Below are 25,776 nucleotides of genomic sequence, written 5' to 3' on the forward strand. Positions count from 1 at the left end.
TGGATAGTCTAGATAGTTGTGTGCTCAGTAGAGAGTGCTGGAACCATAAGTGGATAGAAGCATGAAAGTAAGTATACATATTAGGGTTTTCACTGGAAACAGTTCTGGTTTAGCTAAAACAAAATATATATTTCCTTGAAAGATATTCAAAAGCAGTCAATTTAAAGAAAATGTTACTGGCCAAATGTCTTAGCCACTTTGTATGAAAATGAACAAATGGCTAATTTGGCTATGGACAGGGATTGCCTTGAAGTATAAACAAGCAAAGAAATTTAAACAAGACAACACCATCTGTCTATTTAACAATTTATTATAAAAATATATAAAAGCGGTGATGTTCTCCATTATAATGAGTCTTTCAAGGTCTCCTTCAGTTCGGACAGATAAAACCCAGCCTCCAGTAAAAGAGCTTTTGTATAAATCCTAAATATATAAAACATCGTCAAAAAGTCCTGTGTACTGAATACTGTGTCGGCGAGAGCAAACCCCAGGGTGGAAGGAATAAAGCCGCGGCCGTACTCTACCATCCACGTACCACGTGACCACGAGACCGAGGTCACTTCACCCCATTCGTGGAAGACTGTGTCCCCTGTTCAAAAATAAATCATAAAATTAAAACCTCAGGGTGGAAGGAATGAAACCACAGACGTACTCTACCATCCATGTACCATGTGACCACGAGACCGAGGTCACTTCACCCTGTTCAAAAACAAAACATGAATTTAAAAAAAAAAAAAAAATTTTATCCCACAGACCACTTTCCTTTCCTTTGAATTCCATTCTATTTCTTGCCCATTTGCCTTTCAGCTACTTTTGCTGTTCACTTCCACAACCCAGGCCATGTCTCACCAACTGCGAAAGGTGTTTGTCTCTTGTGGCTATCTGTGGTATTGTTAAGAAAAACATTATCCAATTAGAATCCCAAATGTGGAGAACTTGTGGCCCCTGTTCAAAAATAAATCATGAAATTAGAACCCCAGGGTGGAAGGAATGAAACCACAGACGTACTCTACCATCCATGTACCATGTGACCACGAGACCGAGGTCACTTTTCCCCATTTGTGGAAGACTCTGTCCCCTGTTAGAAAGTAAATTACAATTTTAGAATGGAAGTAGTAATTATGTTAGTTAGAAACCAGAATCCTAGAAGGAAGGAAATGTTTTATTTAACGACGCACTCAACACATTTTATTTACAATTATATGGCATCAGACATATGGTTAAGGACCACACAGATATTGAGAGAGGAAACCTGCTTTCGCCACTTCATGGGCTACTCTTTTCGATTAGCAGCAAGGGATCTTTTATATGCACCATTCCACAGACAGGATAGTACATACCACGGCCTTTGTTACACCAGTTGTGGAGCACTGGCTGGAATGAAAAATAGCTCAATTGGTCCACCAATGGGGATCGATCCTAGACCAACCACGCATCAAGTGAATGCTTTACCACTGGGATGGAAGTAGTAATTACAATTAGTTTGAAAGCAGTGGCATGTTTAAGATACCGAGTAGAAAAAATGTGCTTTACCATATCTGCGTTGTCGAAGTGTACTTTTAAACCAGGAATTTATCCAGGATTCTTTTTACCAGTCCTATGTACGATGGGATTGGGAAACTAGACAATTAAATCATACCTGCGATACGTTTTCAGGCCACAGAATGATACAGTACACCACAAATAAATTAATTTATTACAACAAATATAATTAAATATATATATTGGGAAGTACATTGGGAATTTTTAGTACCAAAATTCCTGTCCTGGGTGGTGGAGCCCGCGAAAGTTTGACACCTGCGCCCAGGACAGGCATGTGCTACAATAGCTTGTTCTGAATGTGCACATTAAAACCTATGACCCGACCTCCGTACCGAAATTGGGACTTTTCAGTGACACTTTCTTTTGGGAAGGACCCTATATTTGGACCTAGAGAATACCTGGATGAATCATTTGGAAACCGAAAGTAATTAATTCGCGTTATGACATCACCACACTGAAAAACTTGTGCACAGAAAAATCACTCATTGATCAACTTTTTTTAACACAGTGAATAGCCGCATGCAGAATCGCGTATATGGAAAAGGAAGATACTGTGTACATATATACATATATATCGATAAACTCACATTGATGGAAAGCGGCCCTAAGAACGGCAAATGCCACGAGAATCTGCAATCATCATTCAATCTGTGCAGCATAAAAGACAGTAACCAGTTATTTTATTTAACCTGCAATTATCCTACTAAAGTAATAATACGTATTCATTTGAGCTTTCTTGCCCCAGCCAGTGCACCACAACTGGTATATCAAAGGCTGTGGTATGTGTTATCCTGTCTGTGGGATAGTGCATATCCCTTGTTACTAATGGAAAAATGTAGCGTTTTTTCTTCTAAAGCTGTATCCTAACCGGACGCGAGTGATGCAAACGATTATTTTAGAAATCATTGATTTCAAGTGCCGCATCCTAAATGTAAGTGTGCGATTAGGATATGGCAACTGAAATCAATGATTTCTAAAATAATCGTTTGCATCACTCGCGTCCGGTTAGGATACAGCTTTAGACTTACTACAATCCAACATAATATGAAAATTAAATAAAATTAACCCTTTTATTTCACAATTTTACCTGGTCCGTACATGTGACTTTTTAGCGACCCTTCACGCCACTGGCGAAATGACCCAGTTAAGATGGTGTCGGAAATGTTAGCACAGTAACGACCTGAAAACAAAAATATAGACAATTAAATTAAAAAACCACTAAACCAATAACTGGTTATTATTCCTTGCCATCAACAAAGTTTTATCCACTTTATTTCGGATTTATGTATGTCAATTCGACAAATATGTAGGGTGAGGGGTAACAATGAATCAGGTTATCTTTGCTCCCCATCACCATCCACTCCACCCCCCTCTGCGGCTAGTTCAAAGAGTAATTTTTAGCTTCTTTTGGGATGTGAATTTTTATGTAACAATTGAAACAATTACTTATGTCCCTCAATGTTGTTCATGTCGAGGTTTGCTTGCTTCCCATCACTCCCGGGACTAGTTCAAGGAGAGAACTTTTTAGCTACCCTTAATTTATGTGGTAATGTCTTAAATAGCTCCCCATAATCTAAGTTAGAAAAGCAGTTAAAGGGACATTCCCGAGTTTGCTGCAATTTTTAAGATGTTATCGACTAACAGAGACTTTTTAACGATTGTAATTACATATCAAATATATTTTTCTGCATAAAACATTAGTGGCTGTACATTAAACATGTTTTTGATCGTTTTAATATTTGTACTAGGTTAAATTTTATTTTATTTCCTAAAATATAATTTTTTCGTACATACAAAATTATTTGAAGACAAAATCCAGTTTGGGCTTCTTACAAATATCAAGACGACCAGAAAAACATTGAATATACAGACACTGATATTGTAAACAAGAAAATATATTCAATATGTAAGTTTAATCGTAGAAATATTTTATTAGTTGAAAACATCTTACAATGCAGCAAACTCAGGAATGTCCCTTTAATTACTCCCTGAATCGTTTTTTTTTATTGCGAGATCTAAAATAAAGCTTACCTAAAAATCTATTAACCGGATTAAATATATAATGCTCAATCAGGGTTCATAGCCATATAAAGACCAAACAAATTCAAAGACTTTTACACAATGGTCAAAGACAATAGAAAGCAATACAAATACCAAATCAGTTTGTTTACGTTGCTGTCTATAGCAAGAAATTGGGCTTTTGTATATGCATCATGACAGGTTATACCTGTAACTGGAAAATATCAAGTACATGTAGCTGTAAAAGTATTGTATTATGATGTAGCTATGCCAGCAGAAAGAAGGTCAGAGTATTGATGTTGATTGAAAAAAATGAACAATAAAATAAAAGAATGAATACAATACAAGAATTTAAAGACTTTAAAGACTTATTACAATTAAAAGACTTTCAAAGACCTAAAAATATTTGTTTTCAAATTCAAAGACTGTCAAGAAATGTAAAGACCGCTACGAACCCCGTCAATATGGTATAACATATAAAATGGCTCCCTAGGTGGGAAATTAATTACTCCACTCAATGTTTTTCACAGCAAGGTGTAAAACACGGCTTCTAGATTATGGTAGCCCCACTCCCATGGCTAGTGATATTCAATGTTGGGCTAGTAAATAACTACTATTGCCGTGCCCGACGGCTAGTGAAAAAAAGTTGTGAAATTCTGTATTCAAGTCTCTTTTGTAAATTTGAATATCTTGCCCCAACCCCCAAACCCCAATCTTAGTTTTTTTTTAAAGCTCTATCTCCCTCTTTAGGTGACATAATGATCTGATTATTACAATTAGTAAAATTGTATTAACTTAAAAGCAAAGTAGGGCTAATAAAATTTTCATTGTGGCTAGTCAATTTTCTAAATCACTGATCCCATGGCTAGTCAATTTTGTAAAACTTCTAGAAGCCCTGTGTGAAAATGAAATAGGCTTACCTGAATGCCCTGTGTAAAAATTAAATAGGCGTACCTGAATGCCCTGTGTAAAAATGAAATAGGCGTACCTGAATGCCCTGTGTGAAAATGAAATAGGCTTACCTGAATGCCCTGTGTAAAAATTAAATAGGCGTACCTGAATGCCCTGTGTAAAAATTAAATAGGCGTACCTGAATGCCATGTGTGAAAATGAAATAGGCTTACCTGAATGCCCTGTGTGAAAATGAAATAGGCTTACCTGAATGCCCCGTGGTGTCGACCGCTGTGCCAAAAAATAAGACATACTCTGACAGAGAAGCATGCAGCAGATACATCGCACCCATCCATCCACCCGCGTTCATGAAGATCCATTGTATGTCCTTTGGATCCAGGATGTGACCAGGATATTTGAACAGGAATTCTTTATGAATTTGCTCAAATGAAACTGTAGGATCCTCTCCTGAAAGTTTTATAAAATAAACATGTTTAAAGATACCGAGTTCAAATTTTTATAATAGCCTTATCATGTACAGTTACAGATAAAGTTGGACTTTCATGGCGAGCGTTAGGGCCCCTGAACGCCGGAGATACAAAAATTAAATGGGCCTGGTAGTGAACGTGTATTGTTTAGCGATACTCTCAAAATGCTCAATACTGCCATTCTGCATCTTTTTTAAAAAGTATCAAAATGGTCTAAAAAAAAGCTTTTTAAAATGTTTCATTTTTCATCAACTTACCCAGATAGGTAACCATATGACATTCGTTATCTTTGTCCTACTAATGTTGGCTGCTTATGACCAACCTCAAGGAATGGTGTGTACTATGTTGTGAGGATTTGTGATTGTTGAATACACTGTTCTGCATATTTCAGTTCCCTGTCACTTGGTCACTGAGAGCAGCAGGATCAGAGAGTTCTACAAACACTCCACTAAACAAAGAACAAACCACTCCTAAAAACAGACTAGCAAAGCACAAATGTTACGATGGTCAAATTTTAAATTGGATTTTTAAAGTTATTTTTTGCAGAAAAAGGTATTAAAAAGTGAAAAAAGTATTTTAAAAGTATAAAAAGTTGTATTTCCAAGAAAAAAGTATTATATTTGTTTTAAAGTACAAAGTGGCAGCACTGAATGCTTAACACAATGTTGCATTAAAGATTACTAATGACAGTGGTAAGGCCTGGATTCGAACTCCATGCCTTCAGCTACATGTAACAGGGCCATCTAGGCAAGTTGTCCTACTATCAAGCCATATAACAGACATTATTATGTAGATCATCCATTAAGCATGCAGCACTTTATTATTATTTTTAATGCTTATTAAACAATTTGCCAAGTAAATATCACACGTTACATTAAAAACTAAATTTTGATTATTTTATATATTTTTGGTTTTGTCACTTCAAATTAAAAAATTGTTTACACCTTTTATTTGCTTATATTGCATTACACCTTTTATTTGCTTATTACATTACACCTTTTATTTGCTTATTACATTACACCTATTTCTATGGTTCCTTTAATTATGAATCCTAATACAACTTTCATATAAGCCTTTTCTCCATTGGTTAATTTTCGTGATAAATCGGATGGTGGATTTATACTGTCATGGGCAACCAGGATTTATCACAATGACTAAATTCCGAGAACTCGTCCAATATGCTGTCACTTAGCCTCACGTGTCGTATTTTCGTTAGTATATTAATTACGCGTCTTACATTAAATATTTAAACGTCGGTATAAATAATTTTCAACAAAATTACTAACTTCAGATGAAAATAATGTTATTGTTACTATTTTGTTATTATTTCGTGCCACTGTAATTTTTAACATTTCATTAGCAGCAATGAACGTGCACCCACCCACCCCAAGTAAGGTCCGGTCACTGATCGATCGCAGCAGTCACAAGCATGTGTCTTGTGGTCTGCTCTTCTAGTTTGTGTTCTCAAAAGGGTACAAGCAGGTTCATCAAAAATAATTATATTACAATCTGAAGTACCTTATTTTCGTTTAGAACATACTTTTTGTGACAATAAAATTGATAAAGAAGACAAGATGGAAATGTTTTGATTTTTTAAAAGCAATTTTAAACAAATTAACTGCTTTAAAATATCGCACAATACTGAAAAACTTTTGAAAATAATACTTGCCCTTTAGTAAATGCATATTAGTTTATGTATTTATATAAACTTTAAGTGAAAATATGTTAGCAAGTTATAAATTTGTATACCTACCCCATCAACGTGGTTTTTGTACAAAATTAAACCAGGCGAATTCCTCGAAATAATTCAATATGAGGTTGAAACGCCACTCACAAAATGAAGACCAATCATATCCGTATGTCTTGCAACAGAAATTAAACAGCTAAAAAAAATTATTTCTTTCTGGGGGGTTTTCTGGGGTTTTTTTTTAAATATATTTATTGTCCCAGATATTTATATATTGATAATGTCAGGGTTGGGGCCCTGAAATAATTATCTTACAATAGATACATAAATATAAAGTGCATTCAATAAAATTACTAGTTAATTGAAACAGTCAAATTTGGAACACAAAATTAATGACAGAATAAATATATAATAAAAGAGAAATTAAACAGATAGACAGAGAGAAAAGAACAAAAGAAAAATCCACATTTCCAAATATAGAAAACAAATGTTAATGGCTTTTAGGTTACAAAAAAACACACCCCACACCAACAGTATGTGTCTTATATTGGAGTTATTTTTAACTATTAAGGCTAAGTTTAATTTTCTAGACATCTTTGTCAGGCCCAAGGTGCCCAGTTTTCATCAAACTCTTTATGTGAACAGTTTTTATAGAGTACAGTGCTGTCCGGTGTATCGGCACACCTAAGCATTCAAAGACCATTTTGTATGTGAACACTGTGAAATACTTAATAAAATATGTCTCTCACCAATGAAGCAGTGCATAATCTGAGATACACTACAAATTGTTTTATGTCTGTAGTAAATAAACATTTTAAAATTTTCCATAAATATAGACACCCCCCCTTGTATCCAAAACGATTTCCATGTCCGGTGATTCGGCGCAGTAGATGTGGATCGGTGACCTCGCTATTTATAAACCGCCTATGATCTCACTTTGATGCCAATAAATGCCACACTATTATCCCAGGATTATTTTAGTAGGCTACTTTTTTGTTTTGTCTTGTTAAACAATATCACTATGAAAACGAATGATCACACATTACCCATCTCGTGATCAGTTTCAGAATCGTTTTCTTGAGTGACACACTACTGCAGATGCATACATGTTCATTACTATGCATGGCTAAGATGCCTACATGGATTTTTTTTTTCTCTGGTAGATTGTGCACACACGTGGATCTTATTTCGCTATTATTATTAAAAAATATATATATTTTTTTTGTTGTAACAATGTGACAAAATTTTGTGAACTGGAATGACTGTCAATTAAGGTGTAAAACTTTTGTTTTGTTTGTATTTATCTGTGTTTTCCTTTTCAGTTTAAATAAAAATAAACAAAACAAATAATTACTGTAATTTTAAAAATGCGGGAAAGGTGTTTTTAGACTGGTTTTAACATTCTTAATATCAATAAGGCTGACCTACTTCGCGTTTATATGCACGAAAGCAGGTGAATGATTTATTTTGAAATTATATATAATTATTGATAATTCTATAAAAAACACATTAATAGTACCCTTAACAATAAATATGTTGATCAATACTTGATTGAACATTGAAAATGGAATTAAACTTTAATTCGTTAAAAATACCGACAACATGACAACTTCCTAAGCATACTTGAGCAAAATACCAAGTGCGCCGAATCACCGGACGCGCCGATACACCGAACACGGTTGTATTGCAGATATTTCTTTTAATGTATCCTGTAGTAATTACAATAAATCATGTTCAAAAGACAGACTACAATGCTGATAAATTTGCAATTTGGGTCACTCCTAAGTCAGTGACATCATGTGAAGAGAACGAAAAAAATATTACATCATAATTTTGCTTACTACAACTAGTACAAGCGTTTTCATTGAATATCGTAAGTAAGGAGAATAGATAATTTTTTTGGTTTATATTTGTGGGATTTCTTTAATAAAAACACAATAAAATGTCTTACAGATACTCCTAATAGGTGTAGTATTAAAATAGGGATAACATCACTATTTTTCGTTGTTGAAACACAGTAATATTATCCCCTAAATGTGCAGTTAAAATACAAAACTGTAACATTTAGTTCAGGCAATATTTATTAGCATGTCCTTCGACAAAAACTTGAGATCGATCCCCGTTGGAGGGCCCTCTGGGCTATCTCGTTTCAGCTAGTGCACTACAACTGGTATATCAAAGGCTGTGGTATGTGCTATCCTGTTTGTGGGATGGTGCATATAAAAGATCCCTTGCTACTAATGATTTTAACACTTTGCAGGTTTTCTACCTAATACTACAGGTCAAAATTACCAAATGTTTGGCATCCAGTAGCCGATGATAAATAAATCAATGTGCTCTAGTGGTGTCATTAAACAAAACAAACTTTCTACTTTGTTTTTCCCACAAAAACAATGTCAATGTTGGCGTGCAACCAGGAAGGTCAGGGTTCACAGACTCATAAACATTGAACAGGCCCTTGGAACTTTAAAACAGTTGGTGATCGGACATTCTGACTGTTGAAACAACCTACCGACATATCTGTTTGCAATCGACGCCACACCTTCAGCGCAGAATAAATATGTCTTTCTTTCTAGCCAATACTTAATACAAAATATACTAAATGTTATAAACAATATCCATTTTACAATCGTGCGAAACCATCCCATGATAACGGCATTTGATTGGACCACGGTCATTTCGTACCATTAGTGATTTTGTACCGATGCGATTTCGTCCCATTGTAATTTCGTACCAGGAATTAAAATAATAAAGGCAACATTACATATAGGGATCAATTTGGGGGGAACTCCCCACCTTTGGGGACAAATGTAATAAATAAAAACACACCCCAAAAACAAAACAAAACAACAACAACAAAACAAAACAAAAAACAACAACAAAAACAACTTATGACTCGGAAAAAACGTAATCGGCCGAACTTTTCCGAATGTCTGATGTCCGTGACTGTTTCATGGCCATACATGTTCAATTGTTTAATAAATGGCGTATCACTTCTCAATACCCAGCTGGTAATTTGCCAGAATACGGAAATATGATATGGCCTTAGAAATTACGTAGAACAAAGTGATTTTCATATGGCCTTAGAAATTATGATGAGCAGAAGTTTGTTTTGTTTAACGACACCACTAGAGCATATTGATTTATTAATCATCGGCTATTGGATGTTAAACATAGTCATTGTAACACAGTCATAGAGAGGAAACCTGCTACATTTTTCCATTAGTGGCAATGGATCTTTTATATACACCATCCTACTGACAGGATCGCACATACCACGGTCTTTGATATACCAGTCGTGATGCATTGGCTGTGACGAGGAATAGCCCAATGGGCCCACCGACGGAGATCGATCCCAGACCGAGTGCGCATCAAGCGAGCGGTTTACTACTGGGCTACGTCCCACCCCAAATTATGATAAAGAAAGAAATGTTTTATTTAACGACGCACTCAACACATTTTATTTACGGTTATATGGCGTCAGACATATGGTTAAGGACCACACAGATTTTGAGAGGAAACCCGCTGTCGCCACTACATAGGCCACTCTTCCGATTAGCAGCAAGGGATCTTTTATTTGCGCTTCCCACAGGCAGGATAGCACAAACCATGGCCTTTGTTGAACCAGTTATGGATCACTGGTCGGTGCAAGTGGTTTACACCTACCCATTGAGCCTTGCGGAGCACTCACTCAGGGTTTGGAGTCGGTATCTGGATTAAAAATCCCATGCCTCAACTGGGATCCGAACCCAGTACCTACCAGCCTGTAGACCGATGGCCTGCCATGACGCCACCGAGGCCGGTAAATTATGATAAAGTCATGGCCACAGAAATTACAAACATGTTATGTCCTTGTGACTTTAGAAAATACAACAAAGTTATGTTCATATGACCTTAGAAATTAAGATAAAGTTATGTCCATATGGTCATAGACATTACAACAAAGTGATGTCCATATGACTTTACAAATTACAACAAAGTTATGTCCATATGACTTTACAAATTACAACAAAGTTATGTCCATATGACTTTAAAAATTACAACAAAGTTATGTCCATATGGCTTTAAAAATTACAACAAAGTTATGTCCATATGACTTTACAAATTACAACAAAGTTATGTCCATATGACATATGACATATTTACAAATTACAACAAAGTTATGTCCATATGGCTTTAAAAATTACAACAAAGTTATGTCCATATGACTTTACAAATTACAACAAAGTGATGTCCATATGGCTTTAAAAATTACAACAAAGTTATGTCCATATGGCTTTAAAAATTACAACAAAGTTATGTCCATATGACTTTACAAATTACAACAAAGTGATGTCCATATGGCTTTAAAAATTACAACAAAGTTATGTCCATATGGCTTTAAAAATTACAGGGCTAGCTCTGAGTCCGCAGAAAATGTCGCCAAATGATCTTATCAAACTTCAAAAACGACAAAAACCTAGTTATTTTCTAACAAAATATCAATTATTTCATGGAATTATTTCACCAAATTTATAATAAAATGAGCTGGCCCTGAATTATGATAAAGTGATGTCCATATGGCATTTGCAATTACCACAAAGTTAATCCATATGGTTTTTGAAATGACACGAAAGATATGATAATATAGCCTTAGAAATTACAACAAACTGAATTCCATATGATATTACAAATGGCGACAAAATGACATCTATATAACTTTTAAAAGTTTGAAAGTCCATATGGCCTTTGAAATTACAACAAAGAAAAATATATATGACAAAAATACCTGTCATCAAAACAAGTTTGTCTTTGCCATGAAAAATTCTATTTTTTTTTAGATACGGGGTGGACAGCCCCCCCCCCCCCCCAACCACCCACATATTTAACACACCTACTAACAACTAACCTACTTATTTTTGTGCTTATATCCAATTAAGGTTCAAGCACGCTGTCCTGGGCACACACCTCAGCTATCTGGGCTGTCTGTCCAGGACAGTGGGTTAGTTATTAGTGGTTTGTGAGAGAAAAGAGGGTGTAGTGGTCTTACACCTACCCACGGAGTCGTTAAAACTCGATCTGGGTGGGAGCCGGTACCGGGCTGGGCTGCGAACCCTTTACCTACCAGCCAAATGTCCGATAGCTTAACCACGACACCACCGAGGCCGGCCTGGGCGTCTATGCGAGGCAGGCCTCTATTTTTTTCGCTCGTTCCAGCCAGTGCACCACGACTAGTATATCAAAGGTCGTGGTATGTGCTATCCTGTCTGTGGGATGGTGCATATACAATACCCCTTGCTGCTAATCAAAAAGAGTAGCCCATGAAGTGGCGACAGCGGGTTCCCTCTCTCAATATCTGTGTGGTCCTTAACCATATGTTCGACGTCATATAGCCGTAAATAAAATGTGTTGAGTGCGTCGTAAAATACAACAGTTCCTTCCTTCTGGGATTCTGGTTCTAGTTGATCTAATTACGTCTGCGACTAGCAGTTATACCGAACATGTATTTACAAGTGTTCGCCATCTATTTCACCAAACCGGCCTCGGTGGCGTCGTGGTTAGGTCATCGGTCTACAGGCTGGTAGGTACTGGGTTCGGATCCCAGTCGAGGCATGGGATTTTTAATCCAGATACCGACTCCAAACCCTGAGCGAGTGCTCCGCAAGACTCAATGGGTAGGTGTAAACCACTTGCACCGACCAGTGATCCATAACTGGTTCAACAAAGGCCATGGTTTGTGCTATCCTGCCTGTGGGAAGCGCAAATAAAAGATCCCTTGCTGCTAATCAGAAAGAGTAGCCCATGTAGTGGCGACAGCGGCTTTCCTCTCAAAATCTGTGTGGTCCTTGTCTGACACCATATAACCGTAGATAAAATGTGTTGAGTGGGTCGTTAAATAAAACATTTCTTTCTTTCTATTTCACCAAGAAAATTACATCATTACGGAAGATGGATCATTTTAAAGACGAAATGAAATTAAATATGTGTACTTCTAACTATATATGTTGTACTATAACCGTAATAAGAATTGCGGTTTAGTCGTAGATTTACATTTACGTGTAAAGCTAGGCTTACGATGTATAGTAAAATTGGGTCCAGACACGTGAGAGAATTTTTGTAATCGTCTTACATTTTTGTTAGCATATTGAAGTAGGACGAGCATCTTGCTTTTTTCAAAAGTATATAATGCAACTACAGATATAAAGTCAATCTAATTAAAATTAGCTCCACTATTACATGTGGATCTAACAGCAGCCAGTTGGAGCTCATGTCCAGTTGACCTTTCATTCGACCAATCATAACCTTACTTGCAAAATCATGCCAGTGATTTGAAAAGAATTTGAAAACATTCGGGTTTATGCCGAGGGTATACGACATGATTCGGGTGAATTACAAAGTATGTCGGAAACTAATTTCAATATAAAATTTTATATAAAATTCGTTTCAAGACGAAAAAAAACAAACAACCGTGATGATATAGCCATAAAATCTGTTTATACTAGTATACAATCCAGAGTTTATTACTACACTTTTTCCTGTGTTTTTTCAATGTTGAAATAGACCAACAAGTTCGCCTATTGCATAAATAGTGTCGACCGATATTTTTAGAATTTGTATGCTCCCGAATAACGTTATACAAGGCGAAGTGTAATTGGTTGATATTTAAATTGTTATTTATAGATAGAATGTCACTTGGACATGGGAGTCCACGCAATGCTGTTAGATCTACTAGCGAGACCAGTAGAGCTAATTTTAATCAGACTGATATAAAGTAGGCTATATGTTCAACACGAAGAAATATAATAAACAAAACAATATGGAGCCCAAAATTGTTTTAAAAATATATATATATATGAAAATTGGTAACTAAAAAAACCTTAACATTTGGCGAATAGCAAAAGCCAATTTCTATATACACCAACATAATTTTTAATAATATGTTTTGTAAGTTTATATTTTCACTTTAAGTCACAATCTGATTAATTGTGATTTTCTATATTTTTGTCCGATTAGACTTCCATTCCTCTGAATCCTAGTCCGTGGGACCTCCATTCCTCTGAATCCTAGTCTGTGGGACTTCCATTCCTCGAAATCCTAGTCGGTGGGACTTCCATTCCTCGGAATCCTAGTCTGTGGGACTTCCATTCCTCAGAATCCTAGTCTGTGGGACTTTCATTCCTGGTACTCCTAGTCCGTGGGACTTTCAATCCTAGTATTCCCCTGTCCGCTGGAATTTCCGATATTTTGCTTATTACATATATTATGATTCATGAAAATCTCTGAAATAAAACTTTGAACACTGTGCTTAGTTCTAGTAGTTAGTACTAATAACTAGTACTATAATGACCAGTTACTACAATATAAAACTAACAAGCATGAAAAATTGACTTTTATAGATGAACAATTACAAATAGCATCAAAACACTTGAAATTAATTATCACTGACTGCCGCATAAGATACGAGTGGAAGAATGGGTCTCTATATTATTATACCTGACACACACACGCACGCACGCACGCACGCACACACACACACACACACACACACACACACACGCACACACACAGTGCTGGGAAAGGTGGAACAATGGACACGTTCGGGCCAAATGAGCTAGCCTGAAAACTTCACCATAATATTTCCATCATTCTGCTCACAATATTAGTTGTAATCCATGTAAAAATGCAGACTGATTTGTTTGAAATCCTATATAGCTTCTTGGTAGTAATGCGAATATAAATATGCGTTGTGTTCCAGATTCGGACATTTTAGTTTTATTCGGGCAATAAAAATCAGCCCCCCACCCCCCACCCCTTCTCCAAAAAGAGAGTTTGAATGCCTATTGTGACCAAAACATTCAGGTGTGAAAGTGTCAGGAGTAGTTAGTCTGTTTAAAAGTATATCTGTAAATTGTGTGTGCATATTATTGACAGTATGATAAATGTTCAGGGGTTACTGTTTTGTTTTAGTCTGTGTAGTGACCTATTGAGCTGTTAAAACCCACTCTTAGTCATTGATATTTCTATTAATTGATAAACCTTAATGAAAACCATTTTTTAAATCGATGATATGGTTGATTCGGACTAAGATATCATGGATCCCAATATGCGTTGGGGGGAGGTGGGGGGGGGGGGGGAGTTAGACCAAATTAATTTTTTAAAATGAGAAAACTTGACAAAGCAGGTACATGTTCAGTAAGTTATGCAGGGGGGAGGTCCAGACTGTGGCAAGTAGACATTTGCTTTGAAGTTCAGGGTGTTTAGACCACGCTACCCCACCCCACACTCTATATACACGCTCCTGCAACATTATTGACAAAAAGGCACAAGTTTAAAATATAAAATAATAAGATAATTTATATAACGCAAATATCACATTTTTATAGCTGAATTATTATTATTATTATTATTATTATTATTATTATTATTGTTATTATTATTATTATTATTATGATTATTATCAAATACATAATGTTTAACAGATAATTTTGTTGGTATATCATATGGGCAAGTTATACTTATTTGCGAGTACTAATACATATAACATACTCCGAACTGCGAAAAATGTTTTCGAGTTTTTAAACATTACTTTTAAATGTTTAAGCATTTATTAGTTGGGACAACACGCTATGAATAAAAATCTTGGTTCTGCTCATGTAATAAGGTCAACAAAATGTGTACATACTCTTAACAATGATATAAAAGGAAACTATTAGAATAAATAGAAACATATTTAAATAAAGAGAGACGCCAGTATCCTAAGTTAATTAAATAAACCAGAAAGGAAACTGCTTTTCGTTTTGTTTACATTATAATTTAATTTTTATGAGTACCACCGGACTTAAATTTTGATTGTCCAGAAATGCAAGTCCGGCCCGGACTTAATATCCTGGCAGTCAGACCAGTATTCCTAAGGAATGTAAGTCTAGGACTTGCATTCCTAGGTATATTAGACCTAGGACCTGCATTCCTAGGAGATTAAGTCCGGGCAGGCAACTGTTCCTACGGACATGCATTCTGTTCACACCGGGACGGGACGTAGTCCAATGGTAAAGCGCTCGCTTGATGCGCGGTCGGTTTAGGATCGATCCCCGTCGGTGGCCCCATTGGGCTATTTCTCGTTCCAGCCAGTGCACCACGACTGGTGTAACAAAGGCCGTGGTATGTACTATCCTGTCCGTGGGATGCTGCTAATCGAAAAGAGTAGCCCATGAAGTAGCAACAGCGGGTTTCCTCTCTATATATATCTTTGTGGTCCTTAACCATATGTCTGACGCCATAGAACTGTAAATAAAATGTGTTGAGTGCGTCATTAAATAAAACATTTCCTTCCTTCCGTTTACACCGGCCTCTAATCGTTGCAGGCCTCTATTCGAGGGTTTACGGTAGTTAATACGTAATTTTTATTGTTAAAAAATGTATGTTAATCGGCAAAACAATTGTATGAAACTCTTCCTATAAACCCACGCCTGACTACACGCCCGAACAGCTGTTATTTCATTGGTAACAGTCCGTTGCTACGGATTATTTAACTAATTAAATGTTATTGATTGGTGGTGCGTCCGCTCTTGAGATATATGACAAACGGCCATACGTTTAAAGGTGTGGTATACAACACGTCATGTCATGTCATGTCATGTCATAGGGTTTTACGTGCACATTCAGAAAAAAAGCTGTTGTATCGCATGCTTGTCCTGGGCGCAGGTGCCGGCCTCAGACGGCTCCTCCGTCCAGGACAGGAAAAGAGTTGGGGTGGGGGTGGGGGTGGGGTGGGGGTGGAAGAGGAGACCGCCCGCCCTGGCAAGTGCAAGGGAGCACCAGCAGCCCGACATACAGGATAGCACATACCATGGCTGTTGATGTACCAGTCGTGGTGCACTGGCTGAAGTGAGAAATAGCCCAATGGGTCCACATATGCGGATCGATCCCTTTACCACAGGGCTACGCCCTGCCCCCCTGGAGGGACTACAGAGCCTGGTGGTTTCAGGAAGGACGGGTTGTCCAGCAAAGGGTGTCCTTGAGCAGTGACTGTCCTCCTGTAGACGAAGCACTTGATAGGGAAGGAAGGAAATGTTTTATTTAACGACGCACTCAACACATTTTATTTACGGTTATATGGCGTCAAACATATGGTTAAGGACCACACAGATATTGAGAGAGAGGAAACCACTTTCGCCACTTTATGGGCTACGCTTTTCCATTAGCAGCAAAGGATCTTTTATATGCACCATCCCATAGACAGGGTAGTACATACCACGGCCTTTTATATACCAGTCGTGGTGCACTGGCTGGAACGAGAGTTTCAGGAAGGATGTATTGTCCAACAAAGGATCTCCTTGAGGAGTGGCTGTCCTCCTATAGACGAGGCACTTGATAGGGATTCATGGAATCAACCACTATTTTGTCAGATTCGAGTTCGATTCTACATTTAATTGTGCCGAGATACGGTCTTGAACACGGATAACGATTTTGTCGTTCATATCCAGCCTTGTCAACCGCCTATGAAACAAAAGCGCTTCAGCATTTTAATAGGGAGAGTGAAGGGTATGTATAGGTGGAGGCAGACTGAATTTTGCCTGTTTTGAACGGAATTGCCTGAAACAGGACAGGAAATGTTTTATTTAACGACGCACTCAAGTCATTTTATTTACGGTTATATGGCGTCAAACATATGGTTAAGGACCACACAGATATTGAGAGAGAGGAAACCACTTTCGCCACTTTATGGGCTACTCTTTTCCATTAGCAGCAAAGGATCTTTTATATGCACCATCCCATAGACAGGGTAGTACATACCACGGCCTTTTATATACCAGTCGTGGTGCACTGGCTGGAACGAGAGTTTCAGGAAGGATGTATTGTCCAACAAAGGATCTCCTTGAGGAGTGGCTGTCCTCCTATAGACGAGGCACTTGATAGGGATTCATGGAATCAACCACTATTTTGTCAGATTCGAGTTCGATTCTACATTTAATTGTGCCGAGATACGGTCTTGAACACGGATAACGATTTTGTCGTTCATATCCAGCCTTGTCAACCGCCTATGAAACAAAAGCGCTTCAGCATTTTAATAGGGAGAGTGAAGGGTATGTATAGGTGGAGGCAGACTGAATTTTGCCTGTTTTGAACGGAATTGCCTGAAACAGGACAGGAAATGTTTTATTTAACGACGCACTCAAGTCATTTTATTTACGGTTATATGGCGTCAGACATATGGTTAAGGACCACACAGATATTGAGGAAGGAAACCCGCTGTCGCCACTTCATGGGCTACTCTTTTCGATTAGCAGCATGGGATCATTTATGCACCATCCCACAGACATACCACATCCTTTGATATACCAGTCGTAGTGCATTGGCTGGAACGAGAAATAGTCCATTGAGCCCATCTTCGGCCGACTGCACATCAAGCGAGCGATTTACCACTGGGATACGTTCCGCCACTGGAATTGTCTGAATCCAGTTAACCACATTTACTCATATTAGCAGTTCTTCCAAACGCATTTTTACATGGACTAGAACTAATATTGTGGATAGAATGATGGAAATACATGGTAAAAAGGTTTCAGGCAGTTCACTTTGCCCGAATATCTCTATCGTTTTTGCCTGAATTTGAGAATTTATTACAGACCTGGGGGAGGGGGTTGTCCCCCACCCACCCCCGTTGCACCCTGTCTCGTACGCTTATGGGGGGGGGGGGGAGGTGGTACACTCCCAGCCCTCCTCCGCAGTATCTATGGCTGTGAACATTGTGTTGTGATTATCGTGTTATTTTTAATATTTGCAATTTGCTTAACATTTAAAAACACAAAGTATCAGTTGTCAAGTTTCGAGGTCATTTATGAAATTATGCCAAAATCATTATGTGGGTATTGGTCATCACTGGCGTGCTACAATCAGAAAACTGTTCAAGCACGCCTGTCGTGGATACAGCCCGGTAGTTCCTGCCATCGACAGGAGAGAAATTAAATAGACAATCCAATGCATAATATTTTGCGGAACCTGTGTTAAATTATTCAGCCAGTAGGTTGTTGCTAATGTTTGTAGAATGAAATTATAGACAATCCAATGCATATTATTTTGCGAAACGTGTGGTAAATTTGTCAGCAAACGCATATAGACTGTTCTTTTTACGTCGCACATTAAACAGAATAACCACTTTGGGAACCAGTCAAACTATTTTGCAAACACTTATCAGAGGCCGAGGCGGATTTAAATTTTAAATTTTGCTATAGTTATAATTTTATTATATATTTTCTCTCTTTTTTTACGATCCCCCTCTAAACCTCCCCCAAAGTTCCCTTGGCATTCCGCCTCATGTCATTGCCCCCCCCCCCCCCCACACACACACACAAATGGATTTTCTGGATCCGCTGCTGAGAGGTATGATTTGATGTATACGTCTAAGTGTAGAAATCCTGGACATATCTTGGACACAAATTAATTGTCATATAACAGTTTGGTGAATACCGAACGTGTTGGTAAAACCGTCACTGTTATTTCGTGACGTCTTGAAAGGTGTAGTTACTATGGTAACTAAAATGGTCAGAGAAAGGTTTAACCTAAAATCAATAATAAAAATGTCTTCAGAAATATATTTAACGGTAATATTTAAGCATTTAAAATGTTTTCTTACTTAGTTTAAAAAGAAGAAGAAGTCATATATGTATATGTGAATGTATATGTATGTGTGTGTGTCTGTCTGTCTGTCTGTATGTATGTATGAACCCCTGCGCGTGCTGTAACCTCACCGTGGTGCAGGGGTGTAACATTCTCTTTGAGAATGGCCAATACAGCACAAATTGAAATTTTTAGTAAAAGTCAGTATCTATCTGTGATATTTGTATTTTTGCACAGTTCTTTACACTGTTTTTATTTAAATCTTGAATTTTTATATTGATGTTGATCATCACCTTATTTGTTTGCATTACCATAGTTTGACACCCAATAGCCGATGTATTTTTCGTGATGGGGTGTCGTTAAACCTTCATTCATTCATTTCATTCATTGTGTGTGTGTGTGTGTGTGTGTGTGTGTGTGTGTGTGTGTGTGTGTGTGTGTGTGTTGTTATTGTTATGATGTATATTTAATAACTTTTTATTATTAATGGTGTAAGCCAGGGCAATAGGGCAAATTCTGTTTGTAATGTATATTTAATGATTTTTCACTATTTTATGTTGTTAGCCAGGGTTTTCTATTAGAGCAAGTTCTGTTTAGGATATATATGTAATGACTTTTCATTATTTAATGGTGTTAGCCAGGGTTTTCTATTAGAGCAAGTTCTGTTTAGGATATATATGTAATGACTTTTCATTATTTAATGGTGTTAGCCAGGGTTTTCTATTAGAGCAAGTTCTGTTTATGATATATATGTAATGACTTTTCATTATTTAATGTTGTTAGCCAGGGTGTTCTATTAAAGCATATTGTTATAAGTACTTTCCCATTTTCATATACATGCGGTGATTGTGGCGGGAATCACCAGCGAGACAGGATATGCTTATTTTTCATGAACACTTGGTATCATCACTGATTTTGAAAGTGATTCATGAGTGTATGTCACCAAAACTGTTTAACAACACCACAAAAGCACATTGATTTTGTTCTTAACCATCAGCCAGTGGGCCTATTACCAAATGTTTGACATTCAGTAGCCGGTAATTAGTTAATCAATGTGCTCTAGTGGTGTCGTTGGACAAAACGAACTTTAATATATCCGAGATTGCACCTTTAACATGTGCCATACACAGTCATCAACCTCGTCGTCATTAGCAAGCATGTTATATTGTTTAAAGACCGACGTGTAATTCCGGGTTATTAATAGCTTCAAATCCTGTCAGCCCTCGGGGCAGCAACACACAGAACATGTCAATCAAACCGCAATGTCCGTCTTTTTCTCAACAATATCTAATTTCTCGGAAAACTCCACCCCTTTTGTTTTCGTTAACATTTTTTTTTTCGATTACATTTTTTTTTTTTTTTTTGTAATAAAACAAATTTAAGGCAGCGACCTATTTTGGCATATCGGGTTACACCTTGTTTTAGTCCGTACAAAGGTTGGCTAAATAATTATAATAGTTAGGATTGCTCCTATAAGACAACAAGCACCGAGCCCGCGGTATTGTGACAGCGCGTCAGAGTGAAATAGTGGGATAACAGACGGCCATTAATCTTGTGTCGTCTGCTTTAAGTAGATTTTACCGCCGACTTCAGCGGTCGATTCGCGGAGAACGCTTTCACGCTGTACAGCCTATACCTGCGCAGTGCCGGTTCTGTGTTGAGTTCAAACAGCCGACAAGGTGAGTCGGTGTTTTGCATTTTCATCCCAGAAGTGAATCTACAAAGCGGATTCGACGTCCATTTCCTTGTGTGTACTAACGTATACTCATTTGTTGATAATTATTGTGTGTAGTAAGTAGTCTACGTGGAGAAGAGTTATACCTGGAGGATTTTCTAAAAGTATATATATATTTATATATCAAAGGATAATAGGCGTAATTAAAGGTAAGCGACTTTTTAAATTTTAATTTCAAATTTTGCTGTCCGTTAATAGCTAGTGTTTAACAAGTGTTATATCTTCAATATATTGGGTGGATTATGTCTTTAATATACTGTTGGGCAACTTTTTTTTAACATATTGGTGGGTTCTTTCTTCAGTATATTACTTGATTATTCCTTCAATATATAGTTGGATTATTCCATCAATAGAGTATTCCTTCAATGGATTATTCCTTCAATATATAGTTGGATTATTCCTTTAATATATTGCTGGATGATTCCTTCAATGGATTATTTCTTCAATATATTGCTGGATTATTGTTTGAACATATTGCACAATTATTTCTTTAATACAGTGTTGGATTATTTCTTTTATATATTATTGGATTATTCCTTCAATATATTGTTGGGTTATTCCTTCAATATATTGTTGGGTTATTCCTTCAATATATTGCTTGATTATTTCTTTTATATATTGCTGGATTATTCCTTCAATATATTGCTGGATTATTTCTTTTATATATTGCTGGATTATTCTTCAATATATTGTTGGGTTATTCCTTCAATATATTGCTAGATTATTTCTTTTATATATTGCTTGATTATTCCTTCAATATATTGTTGGGTTATTCCTTCAATATATTGCTTGATTATTTCTTTTATATATTGTTGGGTTATTCCTTCAATATATTGCTTGATTATTTCTTTTATATATTGTTGGGTTATTCCTTCAATATATTGTTGGGTTATTCCTTCAATATATTGCTTGATTATTTCTTTTATATATTGCTGGATTATTCCTTCAATATAGTGCTGGATTATTTAACTTAATATATTGCTTACTTCTTCAATATATTGTTTGATTATTGTATTAACATACTGTTCAATTATTTATTTAATACAGTGTTGGATTATTTCTTTCATATATTGCTTGATGTTTTTTTTCTTCAATATATTGCTTAATTATTTCTTTAATACAGTGTTGGATTATTTGTTCAATATATTGCTGTTTATTTCTTTAATACAGTGTTGGATTATTTGTTCAATATATTGCTCTTTATTTCTTTAATATATTGCTTGTTTATTTCTTTAATATATTGCTTGTTTATTTATTATACATAACATATTACATTACTAACATATTACTGGATTATTTCTTTAATATATTGTCGTAACTTTGCAGGATTTCATTTGTGAATATAATACTGATGTTGTTGGGGTGTGGGTTCTTTTGTATTTTTTGTTTGTTTGTTGTTGGGGTTGGGGTGGGGGGTTTTTGGGTTTGTGTTTTTTTTTGGGGGGGGGGGGTTGGGTTTAAAAAAGAAAAAAAAAGATTATATTATTGGCCATGCCATTTACAGTTGACTTTGTTGGATTAGGTAGTAGAGCGCTCGCCTGAGGTGCTTGCGTCATAGGATCGAACCACTTCAGCGGACTCAGTACCCCAGGCCTGGTATATCAAACGTCGTGGTATATGCTGTTCTGTCTGTGGAAAAGTACATATAAAATATCCCTTGCTGTTAATGGAAAAATCGACCATGTTTCCTCTAAGATTTAAATGTAAAAAAACAAATTACCCAATGTTTGACATCCGATAGACGGGGGCGGGACGTAGTCCAGTGGTAAAGCGTTCGCTTCATGCGCGGGCAGTCTAGGATCGATCCCCGTCAGTGGACTTATTGGGCAATTTCTAGTTCCAGCCATTGCTCCACAACTGGTGTAACAAAGGCCGTAGTATGTACTATCCTGTCTGTGGGATGGCGCATATAAAAGATCCCTTGCTGCTAATCGAAAAGAGTAGCCCATGAAGTAGCGACAGTGGGTTTCCTCTCTCAGTATCTGTGTGGTCCTTCACCATATGTCTGACGCCATATAACCGTAATCATTGATGCATTCATTCATTCATTCATTCATTCATTCATTTATTTGTATTACTCATTTATTATTGACTTGTATCGATTGCAATCCGTTGCTACCTGCCATTCCCCGCAATGTGCACATTATATTATTTACAAATATGTATGTATGCCTACGAAATGTATATATTTTTTGTTTAGCAAATAAAATGTATCTAAAGGCCAATGCATAGCTCTGTAAGAACAGGCGTGGATGGATAAGAGGATTATAGTCTGTAACTATGGGAAGTCGATGTTTAGGTTTTTTTTTCCTAGATTAAAATGTTAAATTCTTTTCAGGATTAAATATTCGACCAACTGTCACCAAATGTGTCTAAAATATCGATAGTAAAAACATTCTTTCTCATTAGTGTATATTTTAAAGATACTGTCACACTTCACCATATTATAACAACATTCACTAATTAATGCAAAATGCCACCTCAGCTACACTTTTAATAAACCCAGTCTCACCTTACGATATTATAATATCATTTACTAATACAAAATAGAAACACACTTAAAGTTTTAATAAACTCACAATCTCGCGTCACCATATTATATTATCATAAATATACTAATACAAAGTAGAAACACAACCACAGTTTTAATAAACTCACAATCTCGCCTCATCATATTATTTACTAAAGCATAATACGAACACAACTACAGTTTTAATAAACTCACACTCACAGATTCGTCTCACGAATTATAACACTATATATTAATGCAAAATACAAACACAACTACAGTTTTAATAAACTCACAATCTCGTTTCACCATAGTATAACAATCATTTACTAAAAGTTCTTTAAAGTTTGTTTTGATTGACGACACCAGTAGAGCATATTGATTTATTAATCATCGGCTTTTGGATGTCAAACAATTGGTAATTTGACATAGTCTTAGAGAGGAAACCCGCTACATGTTTTCATTAGTAGCAAGGGATCTTTTATATGCACCATCCCACAGACAGGATAGCATATACCACGGCCTTTGATATACCAGACTGGAAGGAGAGATAGCCCAATGGGCCCACCGACGGGGATCGATCCCAGACCGACTGCGCATCAAACGAGCGCTTTACTACTGGGCTACGTCCAGCCCCCAATAATTTTCTAATGCAAATTACAAACACAACTAAAGTTTTAATAAAATCACAATCTCGCTTCATCATATTATAGGTAGTACTAAACCAAATAACTTCCGGCTGGGTCATATCTAGAGGTGCACCGAAGTTTTGATAGAAAAGTGAACACCACAAGTCCCGTGATAGGTGTTAAATGTCAGTGTGTTGGTTCTAAAAAGAAATAGTTTCATCTGGGCAAAACAAATTATGCAGTGTTATCTCATCTAGTACCACAATCTCGCGTCACCATATTATATTATCATAAATATACTAATACAAAGTAGAAACACAACCACAGTTTTAATAAACTCACAATCTCGCCTCATCATATTATTTACTAAAGCATAATACGAACACAACTACAGTTTTAATAAACTCACACTCACAGATTCGTCTCACGAATTATAACACTATATATTAATGCAAAATACAAACACAACTACAGTTTTAATAAACTCACAATCTCGTTTCACCATAGTATAACAATCATTTACTAAAAGTTCTTTAAAGTTTGTTTTGATTGACGACACCAGTAGAGCATATTGATTTATTAATCATCGGCTTTTGGATGTCAAACAATTGGTAATTTGACATAGTCTTAGAGAGGAAACCCGCTACATGTTTTCATTAGTAGCAAGGGATCTTTTATATGCACCATCCCACAGACAGGATAGCATATACCACGGCCTTTGATATACCAGACTGGAAGGAGAGATAGCCCAATGGGCCCACCGACGGGGATCGATCCCAGACCGACTGCGCATCAAACGAGCGCTTTACTACTGGGCTACGTCCAGCCCCCAATAATTTTCTAATGCAAATTACAAACACAACTAAAGTTTTAATAAAATCACAATCTCGCTTCATCATATTATAGGTAGTACTAAACCAAATAACTTCCGGCTGGGTCATATCTAGAGGTGCACCGAAGTTTTGATAGAAAAGTGAACACCACAAGTCCCGTGATAGGTGTTAAATGTCAGTGTGTTGGTTCTAAAAAGAAATAGTTTCATCTGGGCAAAACAAATTATGCAGTGTTATCTCATCTAGTACCACTGTGTCAAGTAGCCTTGTGCTTGAAACATGTATGGGGTACCTGTAAAAAAATGTACTCGAATTTTGTGCGGAACCAGGGTAGTCATAGATGCTACCCGTTATCTCAAAAATGAGCAGCTTGACCCCCATTTTTTTCTGATTCACTTTAAGGGTGAAGGGTGGTAGTATTTATATCTGTGGCGTTTATGTCGATTGTTACGCTGCAGGTAGACGTTTTACCCACATCTGTTACTCTTGTCGTCTATGGGATTTGATTTGGTAGTATACACCCTATAACATTATTTAGTAAAGCAAAAATCAAACACAACTACAGTTTTAAAGTTAGAAGCTCGCATCACCATATCACAATATCATTTGGTATTTTATTAATACAAAATAAAAACTCACAGTTTTAATAACTCACAATCTCACTTCATCATATTTTGACATCATTTTCTTAATCTAAATACAAACACAACTACAGTTTAACCCGTTTCCTGCCGTTTACGTGTAGAACAGGTGAAAATTCTTTAAATTTAGCAAAAAGAATGGGGCAGGATAAGGGTTAATAAAGTTAAAATTTCGCTACATCATATTATAACGTCATTTACACAT

The 25,776-nt window shown here is 36.5% G+C and overlaps 2 protein-coding genes across 3 annotated transcripts in view; one reads left to right on the forward strand and one right to left on the reverse strand.

Annotated features, from left to right (window-relative positions):
- Positions 1–294: 294 nt before the first annotated feature.
- On the reverse strand, positions 295–9,320 carry LOC121387461 (sigma non-opioid intracellular receptor 1-like). The gene is made up of 4 exons (XM_041518582.1): positions 9,140–9,320; positions 4,720–4,920; positions 2,630–2,722; positions 295–589 (listed from the first exon to the last, which is right to left on the reverse strand). The coding sequence occupies exons 1-4, from the start codon at positions 9,303–9,305 to the stop codon at positions 345–347; spliced, it is 705 nt and encodes a 234-aa protein (XP_041374516.1). The 5' UTR covers positions 9,306–9,320; the 3' UTR covers positions 295–344.
- An 11,099-nt stretch (positions 9,321–20,419) lies between these two features.
- The window catches only part of LOC121387825 (cell wall protein DAN4-like), a 38,970-nt gene continuing 33,613 nt past the window's right edge, over positions 20,420–25,776 (forward strand). Inside the window, exon 1 of one of the 2 annotated variants that reach the window (XM_041519044.1) lies at positions 20,420–21,108. The gene's annotated coding sequence lies outside the window, so the exon portion shown is untranslated. The remainder of the gene's footprint in view (positions 21,109–25,776) is intronic. The other variant, XM_041519045.1, reaches the window with a different exon arrangement.

This window comes from Gigantopelta aegis, chromosome 13 (genome assembly GCF_016097555.1).
Source record: "Gigantopelta aegis isolate Gae_Host chromosome 13, Gae_host_genome, whole genome shotgun sequence".
In the NCBI taxonomy this organism is placed as follows: domain Eukaryota; kingdom Metazoa; phylum Mollusca; class Gastropoda; order Neomphalida; family Peltospiridae; genus Gigantopelta; species Gigantopelta aegis.